This window comes from Betta splendens, chromosome 14, assembly GCF_900634795.4.
Source record: "Betta splendens chromosome 14, fBetSpl5.4, whole genome shotgun sequence".
Taxonomy (NCBI): Eukaryota; Metazoa; Chordata; class Actinopteri; order Anabantiformes; family Osphronemidae; genus Betta; species Betta splendens.
The window spans coordinates 14,931,605-14,952,733 of record NC_040894.2 but is presented as its reverse complement, the minus strand read 5'-3'; the positions used below and the strand labels follow the sequence as shown (position 1 = coordinate 14,952,733).

The 21,129-nt window shown below is 41.9% G+C and overlaps 1 protein-coding gene and 1 long non-coding RNA gene across 6 annotated transcripts in view; both read right to left on the bottom strand.

Moving 5' to 3' along the window:
- Nucleotides 1–21,129, bottom strand: part of LOC114869101 (protein turtle homolog B) — a 66,231-nt gene that overhangs the window by 30,625 nt on the left and 14,477 nt on the right. For 3 of the 4 annotated variants that reach the window (XM_029172971.3, XM_029172969.3, XM_029172970.3), the window contains exons 2-5: nucleotides 16,913–17,104; nucleotides 11,094–11,240; nucleotides 5,218–5,369; nucleotides 2,594–2,711 (exon numbers count right to left, since the gene is read on the bottom strand). In XM_029172971.3, the coding sequence (XP_029028804.1) occupies nucleotides 2,594–2,711; nucleotides 5,218–5,369; nucleotides 11,094–11,240; nucleotides 16,913–17,104 (609 nt within the window). The remainder of the gene's footprint in view (nucleotides 1–2,593; nucleotides 2,712–5,217; nucleotides 5,370–11,093; nucleotides 11,241–16,912; nucleotides 17,105–21,129) is intronic. The other variant, XM_055514601.1, reaches the window with a different exon arrangement.
- On the bottom strand, nucleotides 19,101–20,663 carry LOC129605121 (uncharacterized). 2 transcript variants are annotated; one of them, XR_008696656.1, is made up of 3 exons: nucleotides 20,643–20,663; nucleotides 19,638–19,739; nucleotides 19,101–19,402 (listed from the first exon to the last, which is right to left on the bottom strand). It is a non-coding gene; the product is annotated as an uncharacterized LOC129605121 (long non-coding RNA). The 2 variants fall into 2 exon arrangements; XR_008696655.1 differs by lacking the exon at nucleotides 20,643–20,663 and having other exon boundaries at nucleotides 19,638–20,591.

The following is a 21,129-nucleotide window of genomic DNA, read 5'->3' as shown; positions in this document are numbered from 1 at the left end:
ACACATATTAGTTCTAATAATATTTTGTTCAGCAGGAAACAACCAATTTTTTACTGGGGTAGAAAAAAGTAAGAGAGCAGTTGGTAAAATCCATCAGGTTTTGTATAGATCTGTATCAGGGAACTTAGGACATGAAGGATTTGTAGACAGTTTGCATATGTAGAGATTCCACATGTAGACTGGCCGGTTACTGAATACATACAGTGAAGCCTGTACAGTGAAGTACACAAGCTACATGCAGTTCTCAGATGGTGTGATGGTTTTGCAACAACAGCATTTGCCTGAAGTGAAAGAATCAACTTTCTTTCTTTCAGCTGTGGAGTTGTGCTTCTGGCCTTTGTCCTCCTCTCTGTACTGTACATACTAGACAGGGCCTGTTTATGTACATCCCAGCTGGACTTCAACTCTGCTTTCCTCTTGCAGGGTCACATAACCTCTACCTACTGTACGTGTGGGCTGCACTATGGGCTCTTGTTACACAGACTAACCATGTTGCTATTTCTGGCCGTGATTTCACTCTCTTCACTGATAGAAATGATATTTTTTCTATAACACTACCACCTTACAACTTGCAGCTCTCCCACCTCTGTGAGGGGCGTGTTTGGTTTCATTGCAAACCTCTCAGCTATACAGTGCTTATTTTGGCCTCAGTAGAACATTACGAGAATTCGAGTGATTATCCAGATGGATAATCCTTCTTGCATGAAAGACTATATTTATGGCACTTGATTTGCAGTCATTTACCGCTTCTGACCAGAACTTTATCTGTTTGAGATACTTACCACCCACTAGCTACTGGATTTATGTAAGATGAGCAGGATTTAGACACTGATCAAATGAAGACATGTCTGAACGGTGTCCGAACTCTTGAGTGAACAGGTAAACCAACAGTAGGGGATCCAGGAGCCACTGAAGGTGAAACCAAGACCAAGTGAAATGTGGCGACTTGAAACACGAAAGCTTTGGATTCAGAACTCGGACAAAGACTCTCTTCATGGTTCTCACACTGGTTACAGCTCCTCTCAGGCTCAACCTCAGAAACCAAAGTTGGACCTGGTGACATCTCAATCGGTTGTGGACTTTTGAATGGGAACAGCCATCACCAGCCTTCTGGCCTGAGTGGATACATAACTGCTGCCTCTTGTTTCTGTACCAGGACACTCAATGGTTGGATGATGCTCTTTTTAAACTGAGGTGTGGCGTCAGACAGGGCTGTACACTTAAGAACTTCTCTTACTGTACCGTATCCAAGTTGTCTACCACTGGCGCTTTCAGGCTGCCGAGGTGGAAGTGGTAAAGGTTTTATTAGGGTATCTCTCTAATCCATCATGTGTATCCTCTGCTGCCAATTTAATGATGAAGGCAAAACATTTTTACTTATGGTATTTATCTAGTTCCAGTATTGTACTTGGAATCTGCGGTTCCAAATCTACAGCATCTTAATTTTTGTTCCTAACATTAGGTTCATCCTTGTGTGAAAGTAAACAAATACACACTAGCTGAGCTGAGCCGAACCAGCGTAACGACTCTAAACTGCTGCTCCCATATGTTCATCCTGATCTGTAGCCCAAAGCCTGATCCTTTTACAAGCCGAGCATTTCCATCCGCCAGCCCCCTTAGCAGGGCAACCAGGACAGGGCCTGTGGCACACGGCTGTGTTGTTGGTGTCTGCGTGTCTGCTGCACTTGTGCGTGTGCCAAACCGCCCTATTTGGAAGCAGCTGAGTGCCAGGAGATTTGCTGCCACAGTAGTCTCCCAGCCGATCTGCTGCTCAGTGGCTTTCCAGGAGGGCCTCTATTAATCCCTCTTTGCAGTAAATTATACAGGATGGGTCAGACAGCGCCGTCCTGACACTGTACTCAGGAACTGTTTGGAATCATGCTCATGAAAGTGAGAAGTAGGGACACTGATTGGATGAAAGCAAGCTCACGATGAGTAAGATGGGGGAAATCATTCAAAAAAAGCAGTACAGTATGTGGTTTGAGACATGTACAGAGTGATAATGCTTTTAGCTACTCGAACATCAGCTGTGGCACTGGCTATCTTTTGAGCCAAACTCTCTCATTTGTCATCATGGTGATGTCAAACAAGCAGAATCTTCAGCTTGTACTAGTATAAACCTTAGATTCACCCCCCCTTCATCCAGCTCTAGATCTTACTCTTGCAATACAATGTGCTATGTTTGTACTCCACCTCTTTTGAGTTTGAAGCAAGTAACTCAACCAGGTCCCACAGCTCAAGAAAACAACTTGTAGCAACCACATAAAAGGTTTTACATTAAATCAAGGACACTCCGGTGTGTAAGAAAATGTCCAAGCAGAGGTTGTCCTAATTATCCATTCACTGAATCACTGACGGACAAACTTGAAAAATCACATTCATTGAATCAACGAATTAAACATTTCACACAGCTCATGAATGCTGAGTCAATATACGCTCAGACTGTAATCACCAATTCAACATTACAGTAAGAGGTCCTCTATGTTCTACAAACAGAATATTCCTGTGTTAGTGACTTATCATCTGTCCCAAACGCCACATACACATGGCTTGAGTGGAGTTGGACAGAATCTGGTGCCACCACTGACCTTACCTTGTACTAGCAGCCGTGTAGTGTGGATCGCCTCGCCCTGTGGACTGAAGGCTCTACATGTGTAGGCCCCACGATCCTCCCGGGTGATGGATAGCACTGTCAAACTCCCATTGGACACCTGCAAACACAGGTGAATACCTATAATTACTTGAGGTTATCTCGACTTTACAAACTACAAGTATATCTGCAGTAAACATAAGCTAACTCATTCAATAGAATAGTCTTCAGCTTATTACCACATACTAATTGCAAGGAAATTTTAAAAATCTACAGGGTCACAAAAATGGAAACAACTAACTTATCAAACAAGTTATTCTTGGATATACAGTATTTTCAGTTTATTACATTATATGTGTAACTGGCGTCTGTGAACTTTCTGCTTGGACATCTATGAACCCACGTTTCACTGCTTTCCTAACAACAAGCCATGGATCACTGGTGATATCAAAGCCCCCCTGAATGAAAATAAGAAAGCATTCAGGTCTGGGTACCAGGATGCAGCTGGGAGTGTCCAGAGAGAGCTGTCAGTCAAAATTAGGGAGGGGAGGAGGCTTACAGGAGGAAACTGGAACACAGACTTCAGAACAACAACACCAGGGAAGTGTGGAGGGGCATAAGGACCATCACCGGCTACGAGTCCAGCAGCCAGTGACTGAGGGGTCTGTGGGCAGGGCCAATGAACTTAATAACTTTAACAGATTACAGGTTGGGCCTCTAAACCCCCCGCTGCCCACGATAGACCCCCCTTCTCATCACACACATCCACCCCCACCTCACGCACAATCACAGCAGGTCAGGTGAGAAAGGAGCTGAACAAGCTTCATCCAACAAAGGACCTGATGGAATCAGCCCAAGGGTGCTGAAAGTCTGTGCTCCCCAGCTATGTGGTGTCTTCCAACACATCTGCAACCTGAGCCTGCAGCTGGAGAGAGTTCCTCTTGGGTGGAAAAAGTCATGCATCGTGCGAGTGAATAAGACGCCACGTCCCAGAGTCCTCAACAACTACAGACCCGTGGCTCTGACCTCTCACATCATGAAGGCTTTTGAGAGGCTGATCCTGGACTCCATGCGTTCTCTGGTCAAACCTTCAGTCAACTCCCTCCAGTTTGCCAGGCGCCTTAGTGAGGATCATGTTCTTTGGTTTCTCCATTGCATTCAACACCATCCAGCTGGAGCCCCCCCTGATCTCATGGATCATGGACCACCTCACCAACCGCCCCCAGTACGTCTGCCTGCAGAACTGTGTGTCTGACAACGTGGTCTGTAGCACAGGAGCTCCACAGGGACAGTCCTGTCTCCCTTCCTCTTTACCCTGTGCACCTCTGCCTTCAGGTACAACGCAGAGTCCTGTTCTCCAGAAGTTCTCTGATGACTCTGCTATTGTAGGTCACAGCGTATCAGGGAGTGGTGGACAGCTTTGTGGACTGGTGTGGACAGAACCACCTCCAACTGAACATCAGTAAAACTAAGCAGCTGGTGATGGACTTTAGGAAATCTCAGTGCTGTCACCTCTCCCACTATTAAAAATGAAGAGGTGGAGGTCGTGACCGAGTAGTGTACTGGGACCTGGGAGTGTACTTGGACAATAAACTGGACTGGAAAAATAACTCCTCAACTGGGAACCAGAAGGCTCAGAGCAGGATGTACTTCCTGAGGAGGCTCAGGTCCTTTAACATCTGCAGCTCCATGCTGAGGATGTTCTATGAGTCTGTGGGTCCAGTGTTTTAGGCTGTGGTCTGTGGGGCAGCAGCATGAATGTAGCAGACAGTAACAGACTGGACAAGGTGATCAGGAGGGCTGGTTCTGTTCTGGGGCTGGAGCTGGACCCCCTACATGCTGTAGCTGAGAGGAGGATGCTGGTCCAACTCCTCTCTATCCTAGACAACACCTCACACCCAGCCATGTGTGCAAAAAAAATTCCCTCTGGGAATAAGTTTCTTTAATCTTGAATCTTGATGAATAATCTTTTCATACATACATAGGTAAAATATTTCCCACTGTAGTCACTAAGCCAGCAGTTTGAAATGAAAGCTATTTTGGCAGTTTTCACATCTTAGGCACATCGTGTAAGAGACAAAGTCAAAACTCTTTCAAAGGACACTTTGACTTTGACTTTCTTTACCACCAGATTACTCTCAGGCACAAGATGCAAATTTATTCCATCTAAGTCATCAAAGTAAGCTTCTGCATCTGAGAGCAAAAGAAAACTTCCACTTTTTTTTAAATTTCATGTGAAGTGTTATTAATGTGTTTCCCACATTATCCAAATTGAAGCTATGTTTATCATTATTAGTTTATTCACAAAGGAGGGTACAAACCTTTATACTGTAGCTGCACATAAAGTGAATATTGAAACACTGTTTAACACATATAATACTACTACTGTAAATAAATAATTCCTCTTTTTAAAATAAATTCTAACCAAACCCTACCCAAATAGATGGAGTGGGGTATAGAAAAATTTTGAAGATGAAGTGATTTTCACTTTCTTGTCCACACAATCCTTCAGACTCAAAGATTCAAACAAACTTACAATGACATTGTTATTTGTTATATATACCACATCAGTTTAATGTCTTTTATTCCTTAATGTCTGCATGTAATCCACATAAACAGACCTTTACCTTATACTTGGCACTGCTAACTATGAGGTTGCCTTCCCGCAGCCAGCTGACTGAGGGTTTGGGGTTGCCAAATGCCGTGCAGGTCAGAGTGATGCTCCCTCCATCCTTGGCCTCGACGTATTGGGGGGGTGTATCTGTGAAAGTGGGAGGGGCTAGGGAGTCAGGATGAGGACAAATGTGGAAACAAATACTAGAATCAATGTCTATCATGGTTCAAAACAATCAGAAAGAGGTAGAATAGCAAAAAAGTTCAAACATGTTATTTCCAGGCCTTGTTTGGAGACAGTAAACTGACATCTATGTACAAAAGCAGGAACAGACATGAACGTCCCTTCTTATTTAGTGGTTCCTATTCTGCAGGTGAATAGTAATCAGGCTATGAAATAACACAGTCAAACACACAGTTTTGCTTAGTGAATAATTCAATACACTGTGACAATGTTGTTGTATACAGTAAGTACCATGACAATTTAAATCAAATGCTTTTCCAACCAAGTTCAGAAGTCTTTACAATGCTAGACTGAAGCATCAGAGGGATGAGCTTTACCCCTAGATATCTGGAAAAAGGCATCGTTGAAGTATTTAATGGCAAACCAGTCAATAAATCCTTGCATTCTGTTTCTGTGCTTGTTAATGTTTTAAAGCTGGTGCTTGTGAATACATGCCACTGAAAATGCGTGCTTGCAATAACAAGAGAACCCAGGGAGGCTAGACACGTTACAGACACCTGATTTTACTAGAACCAAACTACATGTCCACACACCACATGCACATCCTGCTAGCGGATTGTAAGGATTGCGTTAACCCTGATGTGGTGGAGGCCAAGGTAAACCCTCCCAGGTTCAATAGTTTACTAAAGAAGAATCGCTGGAATGTTGCCTCGCGGCTAGAAGGTCCTGGGTTCCATTCCAGGGTCACCCTTTCTGTGTGGCGTTTGCTTATTCACTTTCTACATCACACTACGAGCGAGAGTCAGTGACTGTAAAAAAACGGGTGAAGATTTCTCAATGCTAACATCCATGCACCTTGACCTCAGAAGGTAGTGTTTGCCCTAACCAATGAACAGACAGTCTCTGAACTCAGAAACTTACTGTACAGTAATGTCACAACGTAACGTTGGACGGAGGACTGGATTGAGACTGGATATTGAAATATACTGTATCTGGGGAAACTGGGAGGTAAATAAAACCAAAGTCATATCGAGAAAACTGTGTTTTGTTAACACAGTTTGTTTTTAATCCTCTTTAGCCAAAGGTTGGCTGGATCATGAAGAGGCGCGGGTATCTGGCATGTTTTCCTCCTGTAAAACAATATACTTCAGCCATTTTCTGTCTTACCCCTCTAAAACAACGCCTGTCTGTCAGTGGTTCATTACAGATTTTGTTCCGTCATAATTCCCATTTTGATATATTCAATCTAATCACTTTAGGACTGGGGCTGATCTGCTTACATGTGTAATCCCGTAGCCTGTTGGTTGCGAACATTCCATCTGCAGCCATAAGCCAAGGCCATAGTGCTAATTCCACACCACATGTTTCGCCTTGCACAGCGATGGTCACACAGAGGTAGGCGAAATTGTGCTATTTTCTCAATACAAGAATGCTTTGGGGTTTTTTTAATGGTTCATTTTGATACCCAGAGCGCCACATCACAAATAGCCAGTCTGAGAGCTTTTAGACATCTTGATGAACGTTAAAATTCGTTTTGGCATGATAAAGGGTCCAGAGGCTTTTAAGCCGCCTCAAATAATGATGCTTTGTCCACAATACTGTATTTATTCAAGACATGAAAGTTTTAGTTGCTTTGTTTCTTTAACACTTCAGTTATGTTTAGGTCACATTTCCAAATCTATTTACAAAGGCAACCTTAAATGCAGGTAGTTCACCTTGACTTGCTCTTTAGCACCGCAGCAGATTTGTTAATCCACAATCAGATGTTTAACGGTGACAAAAATACAATATAGAAAACACTACTACAAAGTGGGTCTGCCTCATCCTGAACTGGAAGTTGCTTCCACACAAGAGAAGCCTAATAGCTAAAGGCTCTGTATTTGAACAACAAGCAGACCAGGACTCAAGGACTTTATATTCCATTCCAAACTTAAAATCTTAAGCTCATTCTAGTCAGAAATCTGGCTGCAACGTCTTACAGTAAATTAACTGACAGCTTCAGACAAGTTGTTGGTATATTTCATAAGTAAGGAATTACAGTAGTCCAGCAAAGATGTACTGTAAGATGTATGAAATGGGTGGATTTGTTTTTATTTAATATTCCTACAGTGGAAAAAAGTAGTACCAAGGATTTATTTCACGTGCAGATTAAAGGAAATATCCTGGTCTAAGATAACACCAGGATTTCTCCCAACCTATTAGACAGAACGGTAGTTGCCAGGGGGCTGGTCTCTATTGCAGGAGTGGAGTAGTGTTAACTGGTCAGGTAAGAATCAGGTGGCACGAGAAACACTGGGTCTCAAGGAGCTGGAGGAGGACAGGTGCATACAGTAGGTGGGGAAAGTACAGTGGTAGCGTTTATTAGTGCTTGACTCCACCGTGTCTTTGCTCGGTGTTTGCTCGTCATCCTTGTTAATACACAGCATGTGTTACCTTATCATAGTATTGATCAGCTTACACTCATAACAAACCAACTTGGAGTTTGACATCTTGCCCAAGAACAGTTCAGCGCCAGCCAGGAATCACACCCTCAATCCTATGATTGCTGGGTGACAGCTTCTTCTCTCTTAGACTTCATGCATGCAGATTGTTTGCCGCATACAAACATTTGTGTTCTTGGTAAATAAATATCCTTGTCCTGTGTCCTAAAATTCTATTCTATAGATAAATGAAAGTTTGAACGAGTCCAACACTGAGGCATAATGACAGCCTTCACATTCTTCTTCACATTCCAAAGTGGGCATGATTTCTAGTGTCTACCTGTAACATTTTATTATGAAAAAACATATTTAATAATTTTAATCGGTGCACTAAAATTACAAGGTGCTCTAGAAATGTCAATAATAAACGGGCATGTGCCACCTACTCAAGCTGGTGGGTTTGGTGATATATTGCAAACATCCCTCAGATCCAAAGTGGCTGAGACGACCGGTAGGGTTCCTGCTGTGTCCACAGCTACAGCTATACATGTAGATAAATGAGCTGTAACACCTACATATCAAGTGGTTTCACTTTTCCATAACCTCACACAGTTAATTTATAGAGTGAAAGTGATAGTGGTCCTATTGTGTCAAGCAACTTGTTTTGTGCTTGTCTGTGGTGCACATATAGTTAAGGGAAGCTGATCCCTTTAGCACCTCTGTCTCTCACACTGTTTCTACTGCAACATACTCAATATCTGCTTTCGATGTCAAAATTATAAACCTCACACTGAGGAGGAAAAAGAGGAGGCTTGGTGTGCAGATACTGCAGAAGCTATTTTAAGAGAGTAATGAAGACTAACCCTGGGACACACCTTGTTCTTTGGCATCACCTCTTGCTGGATCATGGCCTGCACTAGGAGGCAGAACAGCCAACAGCGGGAAACCGCATCATTATGGAACAACAACAACAAAAAAGAAAGTCATTTCTTTTCTGAATGAAAACAAAGACAAACTTAAAGGAACTTCTTCTTCTGCACTTTCAGCTTTTATCAAAATACCATGCTTGGGAGATGTAGCCCTTCCTTTCACAATGTATTATATGCATCCAACTATGGTCTCTACAGTATGTGCGTCACAGGTTCACACCAACAAGATGCTCAGAATAATCACTATTAATGTCTGCTAATGGTAAGAAGAGGTGGATTGCAAATCAGTGCAAATAAATAGAGGCCTGTAATAGTGGGGCTCCATCCAGTATAAGTACAAAGCAGGGCCCTGAATTGTCAGATAGCAGTCACGGCTTTTTTACGCCATTTTTTCTACCTACTGTACCATTTTATGTTAATTGTTTAATATCTGCAACTACCCTGCATTATACTCTAGGTACACAAGCTCTAATTTGAGAATGTGAAGCCAGGGAGGATTTGTCTGCTGTAGACAATATCTCAAAGATCAAATTAAACCTTATCTAAAGTAAGCTATTTCTATCACAATGCTATCAGCTCTAGTTCACAGGCGTCTCTGCCTAATGGAGCTCTTAAGGCTCCATCGTTCATCTTCTGAATTCTAGAAAATTTGCATGTCCCTGCTCTATATAATTTAGATAAAAGTAAAAATCTTCAATTACATGTTTATAAAATCTATCATTATCTGAAGTCATTCTTCAAGGCAAGGTTTGATAAATAGGCACTGGTTTTTCTCTCAATGTCTCTACATCTATCAGAAGATTGTAATTCAACACAGCTAAAAACCTAAAAGGTAAATATACATATAACTACCGTAAATCCACTTTTCACGTATCAAGACTCATCTTATCCCTTTTAGATCAAAGTATCATAAAAGTTATTTATTTTTTTAATTGGCCTCCACATTGTTGTACTGTAGCAAGCTTAGTTCTTGTACAGATAATGAAGCTGTGGGTCATGTCCAATGTGGCAACAATGCACCTAAGTACAGAAACTAAATACAGGCGGAGGATGATGCTGCAGGCTTTTCAACACATCTGAGAGAAGAAGGAGATGAAGCCAAACAGAACATGAGCAACGCTGATGAAACGGAGCTAACGCGCCGTGACCGTATGGGGGAGGTGGGGTCCGGTGGTGTGTCTGTTACCAGAGCAACTGGCATCATAATATGCCGTCTAATTAAGTCGTTCGACGAATGCTTGAGCTGCCAAGTGAAGGGGAGAATCTTTCTGCGAGCGCTCACTCGTGTGTGTGGGTTACTAATTTTACACCCAGGTGTTTGTCTGGTGCCATCTTTGGTTGCCCCTGGGGACAATGCTGTCAGTCAATGTGGTTAGAACGCAGCACAGCAGTTATGCAAATGTCATAAGTGGAAGGCAATAATCTGTGTCCTTTGCTCACGAGGTTACTGTGTTACTGGGTATTTGCTTTCTTTTATGGTTTAATTCTCCTTTCACCATTTTGCGTCAAATACTGATAAAATATGTTCTGCTTAGTGACAGCATCTAAATTTGAAACATCTAAATTTAAGCCTATGAAAAGTAGGGTAAAACCTTCTTGAGTGATTCAAACTTTTGCTCAGTGTCAGAAATGGTATTGTGACATTTTTATCTAATTTCTTTATTTATCTAGATGTGTTGTTTTTTTCTATTTTTCTATAATCAGTCCTAAATTTAAAAAATGCATTCTGTATGAGAGATGGGGACAAACTCTCCAGTCCACCAGTGTGAAACGTAAACGTTTATCTCAACAGAATACAAGACTCCACCCTTTCAAATTAGTTACAGCATGTCTCTATGGGTTTTAGTAGAATCCCCTGTTTTATTATTTCCCTTTACCTTTGGAGATTATCCAACTTTAATTAGTTGAGACTGCTTCAAGCTGCAATCTAAAGGTACGGTAGTGGTGGTACAGTACCATCACTCAACCTAAGCTGCTCAGCACCTCCCTGTCCTTACTCCTACTGTACATGCACCTTCATAGTCGGCTATGCTCTGACAGCCCTTCAAGTATTAGTCCTCATGCATTTACAATAAAACGCAGGTGCAGAATTTACTAATCAAGCAAGTATAGCTAAAATAGTTTATCTGATAAGTTCCTGAAGGCATCTAACTACTGTACGTTCAGAAATTCAGCACTGATTCTAACATGACATACAGCGCAAACATTGTTTGCAATGCAATCAATGTGTCATTTTAACAAAAGGTTAATATACTACTGTCAAAACATGCTGTACCGTACCATATGTACCACAAAAAGCACAGCTAAACACACCACTTGAATGTTCACAGCATACTGAACAGTCTGACGACTCTTACCATTGACCGTTAGATGGACCCAGCTGCCATTGTGAAAGGTGTCATACTGCTGTTCCAGCATCAGCACCTTACACTCATACCAGCCCTGGTCGTCTGAACGCACACTCTCGATCCGCAGGGACGACTTGCCGTGCAGAAAGGCCCGGCCTGGCCAAGAGAGAGAGACAGAGGTGGTGTATCAGCAGGAGCAGTGGGGCAGATACAGTAGGAGTTAGGACAGGAAGGGAATGAGATGTGAATGAACAGAGAGGAGTATCAGAGTGCACTACGGTGTATCACAACACGGCAACAACAGTGTAAGCACAGTGAAACGGGTCACTTAAGATGTCGCCATCTCCATGTGTTGGTCTATTTTGGAGATGCACTGAGGCAAGGACGGGTCATTGCCTCCTTTGAGGAGTGGGAAGTGGCCAACGTGACAGAAATAACCACATTTTACGTTAAAAAAGAGGGAATGATGATGTCGCTCTGGGCAATCTCGCAACAGGCTACCAGATGGTGAGTGGCAATAAGGTCTAAACAAAGGGCTCAGCCCTGTGGATCAGAACATCAGCATTATCAAAGCTTGGCTCTCCCTCAGAAGTCCCCTCACTCCCCCTTCTCTCCGCTTTGGGGGTTTTCCTCACTTATTTTGGGGCATTTTCAATCTCCTCCGCATAATGCCATGTCAAACGAGCTCTGTGAGTTACAGAAGACCGCTGAAGGGATGTCTGCTCCCCAGCCTTTGTCGGTTCTGGATATGTTGTTTATATATCAAATTAGATTCTAAACCTACAACTCTGCTCTTTAGGTTAAAGTGACTTAAAAAGAAAAACAATGAGCGTGAACTATATTTTAATTTTGATGAATAGATTTCTTACTGCTCAATGCTGCGCTTGAATAAACAATATTCATCCTTTCCATCTGCTTTCATTTATGTCTGATGTCTGTACCTGTTGTACTGTAAGTGTGCGTTTCCTGTGTTTATACACAGGATTCAACTGACTTTCAGTTACTGAAAACACCCGATCCTCCCCTTCCACTGTGATCTTTCTATAACACACAATTAAGGAGATATTACTGTAGGTCTCATCTGCAGGGGGAACCTCAGCGGGGCTTGTAGCTGGAGGATTATAGCTGGGAGGCTGTCACTCTGATGCCAGTTTGCACTGCCTTAAATCACCCTATCTTTCAGTAACATTTCAGTAACATTTAATATAAATATAAATATTAAATAACACTGTACAAGAATTGTGAAATTGTGAGCTGAAATGGACAAACCTTAGTATGCACTCAAAGTAGAAGAGGGGCAACAGTCATGCGACTTTAAATTCAGCTTTAATATTTAATCCAAACTGCAAGCACTGCTCCCCAGTATCAGCGTTTAGACAGGGCCACAGCACTGATAATGAAGTACATTATTTTTATCACTGCTGGCTGACGTGACCTCTGTGCTCTGGAGCTCCTAAGCTCAGGCCATTTTCCCTCTCTGGTGTAGTATTCAGATTCTGGGCTGTTTCCATTCATTTCCACATCTCTGACAGCCATATATTGAAGCCACAAGCACACATTTTACTCTCACATTTTAAATCTGTAATCATTTGTCTACAGATGACAGGTGTAAAGCAGTGGTTATAAATAAACAGATGACTTGTGCAGTGGAACTGTACCTACTGTCACTGGTACAAACCATTTTTATTTTGAAATGGCAGAGAAACTCCTTTTATGTCCGATAAACCCTTCCAATAAATCGCTATAAACAAAATCTATCTGAATATTTGTGTTCTTTCCACTACAGCTTTTGGTGGAGGACTCTCGATATATAAAGTCAAAAATGCAACATAATAAAAAAGTGAGTGAAAGGGAGAGGTGCCCCTGGGGTTGCAGGGAATCCCCTAATGTAACTGTAAGGGAAACATTGCATCATGTTATTTTAGTCAATGCTGCAAACTAAAGACTTTAAACTCAACACTTCCTGACAAAAAGAACTCATTGCTAAGGAAACCAATCTCACATAGGATGATAAAGATAAGGATGATAAACACTTAATTATACATATATAAATTAGTAATTAAATTACTATCCCCTACTTGTACAGTGTTTGAGGAAAGTGTGCTTCGAAGCTACTGTACTGTATGTTGTTGGGGATAAATGCCTCTGGTGGGGTCTCGCAAGGCAAAGAGACTAAGGCAACAGGCCAGACTAAGAGTAGCTCAAAGCCCACAATGGACAGTAATTGATGAAAGGCCTTGATGTCACCAAGTATTCACCTGTACAGTACGTCACATGTTCAGTCTGGAAAGATGGTGAAAACCTATCCTCCCATTGACCCAATGACACCTCAATAAAATAGAAATGTTTTAAAGACCAAAAGATGGTTAAAAGGATCCCCCATGGGTTGTTTCCTATACTCTTCTGTGTTTTATCCAGCTCCACCATCTTGCATTATAGCACTGCACCCTATACTAAAGTTACAGTAGGCTGCAATGTAGCACTCAGTCTCACGGTGAGTGAAATATTCTAAACTAAATACTGGGTTGAAAATAGAATGGAATGTGTCACGTTTCACGCCATGTCCTGTTTTATTTTGTTAACTTCCGGTTTCAGTCAGTTGTTCAATCACCGGTTCTCATTATCCACACCTGTCCGCAATTAGTAATCACTCACCAGTATATAGCCTCCACCTCGCACAGACTCAAGCCGCCAGATTGTTAGTTCCATACTTCGTTCCAGCGTTTCATGTCTAGTCTCTCGTGTATCGATCCTGCTTACCTTGACCGTCGAATCCTGCCTGAACCTTGTCTGTTACCATCGCCAGAGAGAGAACATTGACTGAACAACTGACCGTGAGTTTTGCTTAGCCCTTGCCTGTACCGTCACCGAGATATCCTGTGTACCGAACCTTGACTGCCTACTGGACTTGAGACTGCCTGCTCCCTGCTGCACTTCATCACCACGCCTTGTGTATGATCTGGACCGTCTGACTCTGCTTTCCACAATAAACTCTGTATTAATCATCATCTTGCCTCTGTGCTGTGCATGTGGGTCCGCCGCCTGCCCTAGTCTGACAGAATGACAGCTCATCAGTCATTAACTCTGTACACGGACACTGAGGCATCCATACTGTACAGTCATACAGTCCTTAGCCAATGTCTGTCATGATGGTCTTTTTAGTGACACACTATAAAAAAAATATATGAAACTTATTTTAATGATTCAAGTTCGAACACTGAAAAGTTGAAAACTAACACATCATCATGTACAGTATCACATTCACAAAGAGGCTGATCATCGCTTCAGGACAGTATGAGAATCTTGGACAACTCTGCCAAAAAGAACTCGAGAACTCTGCTGTAACACTGTATTCATGTCCTCATCTGAGAAACTGGATTTCTTCAAGACTCTGGGTAATAATGCATCAGCTGAAACCAATGATGTGTGCCGAGATTCTGACTGAACTTTCAATGCGTTTAATGAAATTCATTGTCATCTAATGTAGCTGTAATGATTAACAGTTTTTGAAACCTCAGAAGAGATACTATTAAATTAATTCTAGCTTAAAAAATAAATAGTTATTGCTTAAGGTGTTGGTGATTTTTACCTGTTCAATTCATAGGAGGATAGAGTGTGAGCAACAGCGAGTGTCCCTGAGGCAGCACTCAGCAAGAGCCCTGTTCAATGAAGTAATTACAACACGAGTCCAGCTGTTCCACCGATCTTGTTCTATTCAGTTAGTGCAGCACTGCTTCTTGTCGCTTGCATCAGATTCCTGCAGTCAACACATGACTGGGCTCACAGGGCCCGGCTCATTATGACTGGCACGAACCGTGATAAAAGGAGAAGACTCGCCTTGGGTCGTTTCATGTCACAACTTCACATGAGTTTGCTTCTGCTGCCATGGGTTGGTTACCACTGCAGCAGTGCTACTCAGACACTGCAGTTTGCACAGGGCCTCACGCTAGTCTCTCCTACTGTGACTCCTGAAAAAAATGTCTATTTGAGTCTTTTTGTTGTAAAGACTTTTTGTATGCAAGCTGGATTTACAGTAAATCTGAGGCCTAATAATTCTGCAGCTTTGACAGAAGAGGAGCAAAGCAGATTTATTAGCTTTAGAGCAGGTCTACTGGGGCACGTCATTTTAAAATGCCACAGTTCTTCCAGACCAGCTAAGAGATCTTCCGTGAGCACAGGGAATATTCCACAATGTAATCTGGGACAGATTCCTCCCATTTCTTATTTTTGCACTTCAACCATTTCCAGTTTCATCCTCAAATTATATTTATCATTTTCCAGCCTAGTTATTAATGTGTCTTTTCCTCTTTAAAGTTTCTCGTGGTTCTTTTAGCATCTGTGTCTCTAGGAAACACTGCTTCTACGAGTCGCGATACTCATTTCCATTTGACCATATCTAAAATGGGTACAATGCATGCCTCTATCAACTTCAGCAGCCTTGTCAATGACCTGTGACTCTGTTCTGCGATGTAATGATAGGATCACACTGAATCACAGCCACATCCGGCTGTAGATCTACAACTACTTCAGTTATACACATTAAAACAAAGAGACAGACTGTGACTCATCCAAGGTTGAATCTGGTGAATATTAGTGAAAAAGTGACAAAGGAAAAAGTGAAAAAGGAAGTTATTTAAAATTGCATAGATCAAGAACAGGCCGTCTCCCATAGGCCTCCATGCAATTCATAAGGACAATGACTAGTCTGTGTCTCCATACAGAAGTCTTCATACAGTAGAGATTTTTTAAATGAAAAAAACAGTATGAACATTTCAGCTGGGAGACTCAAACTGTTGCTGATGTCGGTTGCTGGTTGGGTCTAACTTGTTAGAGTCTTTACTTATGTATAAGAGCTACTTAGGAAACGTCACTGGTTTCATGGTGGCGTTGTTTTCATAAAGATTTTGAAGAACTAAGTTCAATACTCAACTATCACAACAATAATAGTATAATAGTAATAATAAGACAAACAAAGAGCAAACAATGCATACCAAGTCCAAATATGACAAGATACAATACACCCCAAATCACACTAATGAAACAGAAAAACTGACAGAACATAAGGGCAGAGAAAGTATCCCAGCAAAGGTAGGAACAAAAACTCCCATCAATGCAAAGTCCAAACCAGGACAAGGAGGCCCACCCCACCAACCCTTTACAGGGATGATGCATAGTCCACCCAATGACCCGTCCAGACGTCTGAAAAAGCTCCCTGTTCAGCTGCAATATCAATCGTTCTAGCTATATGGACATGCTTTTTATGAAGATCTTTAATTTGGAAGATGTGAAAATAAAAAAGTGCCTACAAGCAGAAGGATACAGCTGGGTTTAATATATAATTAAATCAACACTATTAAGCTCAGCTCGTTTTTAGGTTGGTCTGTACTGTGGCTCCAGGTTGTGAACATTAATTGTACAATATCCAGCTTGTCCCAAGATAAACTAATAGAACCAAAACCCAGTTGCAAACTATTTCATGGATGACCCCTCCCACCCCCTGCACCACACTGTAGAGCCCCTGACCAGCTCCATCAGTACTAGACTCTTACACCCACAGTGCAGGAAGGAGCGCTACCGCAGGTCATTCCTGCCCAAGCCATCAGACTGTACAATACAGCACTGCAGTGATATTTGTGTATCACAATGTGTAACCGCACCTTGAACTTTTCTTGCTGTGTTTGTTCAGTACCTCCACCATTTCATCAGTCATCGTTTTTGACACTGTGAATTGTGTGAATATATTTGTTTTTTAGTGATGCCTATTGCTTTTAGTTTAGCCTTTTTTAGAGATTTAGAGTTTGTGGGTGTGACAACAGCCACTGTCTTACCAGCATATTCTGGGTCCACGTGAGGAGGGTAGAAGCGAAAGTTGATGAAGAAGGGGATGGGCATTCCATACTTGAACCACTCCACCACGTATGGCTGGCCGTTCAGGGGGCGGGACACGTCGCATCCCAGGATGACGTTCTCTCCTGCGCGTGCCGTCACAAACTGGGGCTCCTCTCGCACTCCGCGGGCACCTGAGGAAACAGCCCAGTGAGTGATCTGTGTCCAGTATCTGAAAAAACTAGAAAGTCCAGATACATACAGTACTATGTGAGGATAATATACTGTAGCAGTCGACGTAGTTCTGGGCAGTGATTGGCTAAAAGTTAAAAGTCGCCGGTTCAATCCCCAGATTGGTGAGATTGTATAGCAGCGAGATTATTGGAAAAAGACAAGCCCAAATTACATGAACATTCACCCCAGTGACCAGTAACAACTAGGGCAGTAGATAAAACTGATAAAATGATAATCTAATGACGTAAAGCTAAAATGTTTGTGTTATGATCATTTAGAACTTGAGAAGTTGTCACTTGTGACGCAGTTACTCGCCAGGCAAAATGTCAATGCGCTAATGTAGCTTTACTGTATGTTGGAGAGTGAAAAGTTCCAGTGACCAGTTAACCTACTGCATGTTGTTTTGGACTGTGGGAGGAAGCCAGAGAACCTGAAGAGATCCCTCACGAACTCACACACACATAAAGGCACCCGGTAATAGAACCCAGAACCTTTTCGCTGTGAGGCGACAGTGCTATTCACCGGCCCACTATGATGTTAATGTGGTGGTCAAAATGTGCATTTTAGAAATTGTTAGATGAAGGCAAAAAGACGTGCAATTTTCTAATATTCAAAAATAATGTGGGCAAACAAGAACATGACAAAAGGTATGCTTATGCTAATACCTTAACCTTTAAAGGAGTCATATCATACTTTTCATTCTAAAAAATATTAGACTTTAATGTCTCAGTAAGGTCTCTGTAAATTTTCATCCCATAAAACCCTTTAGATCGTCCACACTGCCCCTGTCAATATGTGGTTCTCACTCCCCATCAACAAACGCTGTGTTTTCTGGGCGTGTCGCAAGCGAAGCTGCTCAACACACCTCTGTGCGGAAGCGCATACCTTTTTTGTTGTTGTTTTTTTTTTTTTTAAATTGGCTCCATGGATACGAGCCACCGCACGGTTACGATACAATAGGTGGCACTAGTGCGACATTGAGAATGCAATCCACCGCAATCCTCCACAGAAGAAGACCCACTACAGGACTGCACAACATTAGCCAGCTGATTCGTAGCGTTGTAGAACCATACGTCTACGATCCCGAATCTGACCCTGAAGCTGAAGAGGAGGCTGTTGAAGTCGCCACATTTCGGCTGATGCAAGATGTGTCTCATTGGTAATGTCGCATTTACTTCAATTTAATTGATTTATGTAATTTGCAAAGCGACTAGCGGTTGCTAATGCGTATGCTAAATGGCGTGTGCAGCTTGAATATTCACAACACGACTTACCTGGAAAACTCTCGTTAATAGAAAACACTACTTTAGATTACATTATACAAATAAATAAGTTTGAGAGCATAGCTGAAATAATATAAATACATTTTACATTTACACATTTCACTGTTTTTGTCTTACTTGTGCTGCTGCTCTGACAATTTTATTTTAAAAATGTGCATTAATATTTAGAGCAATCACTGCATGACCTTCCTGGGAACAAAAAGCATTGGTTCAAATTATATTGACCTAACGTATTTTTACTGCTTTTAATTGTTTTTTGTCATTCTTGATAAATTTGACAGTAATATGTCTCTGTATCTGAAGTTGTTACAGGTATCTAGTCTACAGAGGCTAGTGAGCTGGTGCCGAGAATTCCTGGGGTGAAGAATCTGAGTTGCCATCTCTTCATGCTTGGGTTGTAGATGAAGGCAGTTTCCTGATGGATAAAACACTAAAACACTCATAGTATGATTGATGTAGACCACCTGTGGAATAACTCCTTTACCATTTGAGTAAAAATGTTTATTTTATTTTATTGTTTTATTTTATTTATATATAATTTATATGCTTTTTATTTATGGCCGCTTCAACTTTATAGCTTACCATATTAGAAAGAGAAAAACATGTAATTTCAATACTATGATTTCCTAAATAAAAGTGTTTTACCTTCAGAAACAGAGTCTAGTGAAATACATAATAGTTAAAGCCAACTTTATTGTAAACCAAAAAAATACACCACTACTCCAAAGTTAGAACAAACTGTTACCTTCACACTCCAATGTGCAATGTATAGGTTACTGAGTTAATTAAGAGGTCTGGGGGTTTGAGGTCAGAAGCTTTTGCAGGGCCTTGCAGACGAAATGCATGAAAGTAGGGTAAACAGGGAGATGTGGTGATCCTTGTTCTCATCACTATTTGGAAGACTGAGCGGAAGCAGTCCTCTACCAGATGGAAGCTGTGGCTGTCCTCACCATCACCTCATCAAAACAAAAGGTACTGCAATCAGAATTGTAGATTAGTGAAATGTTCATTATTATGTAGGTCAAAACCTTCTCTAATGTAAGAACACACAATACCAGACAAAAAATTAAACCAAACAAGAGGACAGGCCTGTCTGTGCTAAAACAACAGATAAACAGTTGTTACAATTCAAATATAAAATCTAAACAGTATATACCAATTAAAATCTTCTATTGCCTATCTTACTGTTGGTACATACAAACTTACATACCTTTACTCCTGAGCTGGGCAGCAGATGTCTGTGTACCAACAGTCTGCAGTGATTTCTCTGTTTGACAGCCTCCTTGCATGTGGGTAACTGGGATTTGCCCTCCTACAGTATAGAAAAGACTGTTACATTTACTGTAAATTGTATTGGTCCTACAAATATAATGGCTATGGTACAAGCTATAGGTAACTGACCAGATAAGCAGCAGGTATTGTAGAGAGGTGACTAATTAGCAACTAAGCTTGAAACACAACACAGTAATCATTCCAACTTATCATGTTAGAATTTGATAGAACAATGACATAACCCAAAATCACAAGTTGATTTAGGCTGTGACACAGGACGGGGTAATAAACATAACCGCGTTCATCTGCAGGTTCTTTTTGTAGCGATCGACCAGCTGTAGCTCTACAGCACGTCAACAGGACAAAAGCTCGATCCACCGCTTCCTGCCTGTCGCCGATCGAAGGCCCATCGCTATTAGCTGTTCCCCACACAGGTGTGTGATTGCGCCAACTCAGAGTAGCACATTTGAAAGGGACAAAGGCTCGGTTGACTCACTGTAGCCGTTAGCGACGCTAGCGATTAGCTTGTCTCACATGTGGGTTACTGCATTTTAAACAGACCCAACTAACATATTTAGATATCACAAGTATCAAGCACAAACTTACTACAGCGAGCTAGATCCACCGCTTCCTGTCTGTCGGCGCTGGAAGGGCGATAACGATCAGCTGTTCCCCGCAGGTGTATGCGATTACAGAAAAAGGACAGACGCTAGACCCACCGCTCCCTGCCTGTAGCCGCTCGATGCCGTTAGTCATTAGCTTTTCTCCACACAGGTGTGTGCCACTGCAGGAGCCCACATGAGCACATTTGAAGGGGACAAAGGCTCGACTTGCTGTAGCCGTTAGCATAGCTAGCTAGTAACTTGCCTCACACATAGGTTACTACATTTTAAACGGAAAAAACATAAAATACAAAAAATTATAAATATCAAGCATGTATTACTGCAGTGAGTGGATGACGGAGGAATAGGTAGAATTTTTGTTCCAAACAGGAGCGTGATGAAAAAATCCAGCATTGTAACCTCGTTTGAAATGCACATACGTATAAATGCTGAGGCAGTGTTTCTGGCACCGGTCCGTTAAAAATAAAAGTGACCCACAAAGTCCTCACTTGTTGATCCCTTGGTAAAGTGAATAGACTTTGGTGTTGGTTAGAACACCCAAGAACTGAACTATTTCTATGGGAGGACTTGGGCGCTGCCGTGCTGGTCTGTTCACGGTAAATGAGATGGGGGAAATGGCGAAAGTCCAGTTTTGGTTCGGGATTATTGTGGGGGTGGTGGTTCAGGATTTGCAGGGAGAACTTTCAACCAGTATGACGAAACCTGGGGAACGGCCTCAGAACAGTAGATCTCTCTCTCCATTGGATGAGAAAATTTACGTTTTCAAAATGTGAAAAAAGCAGGAAATGCATTTCTACCGTGCTCAGT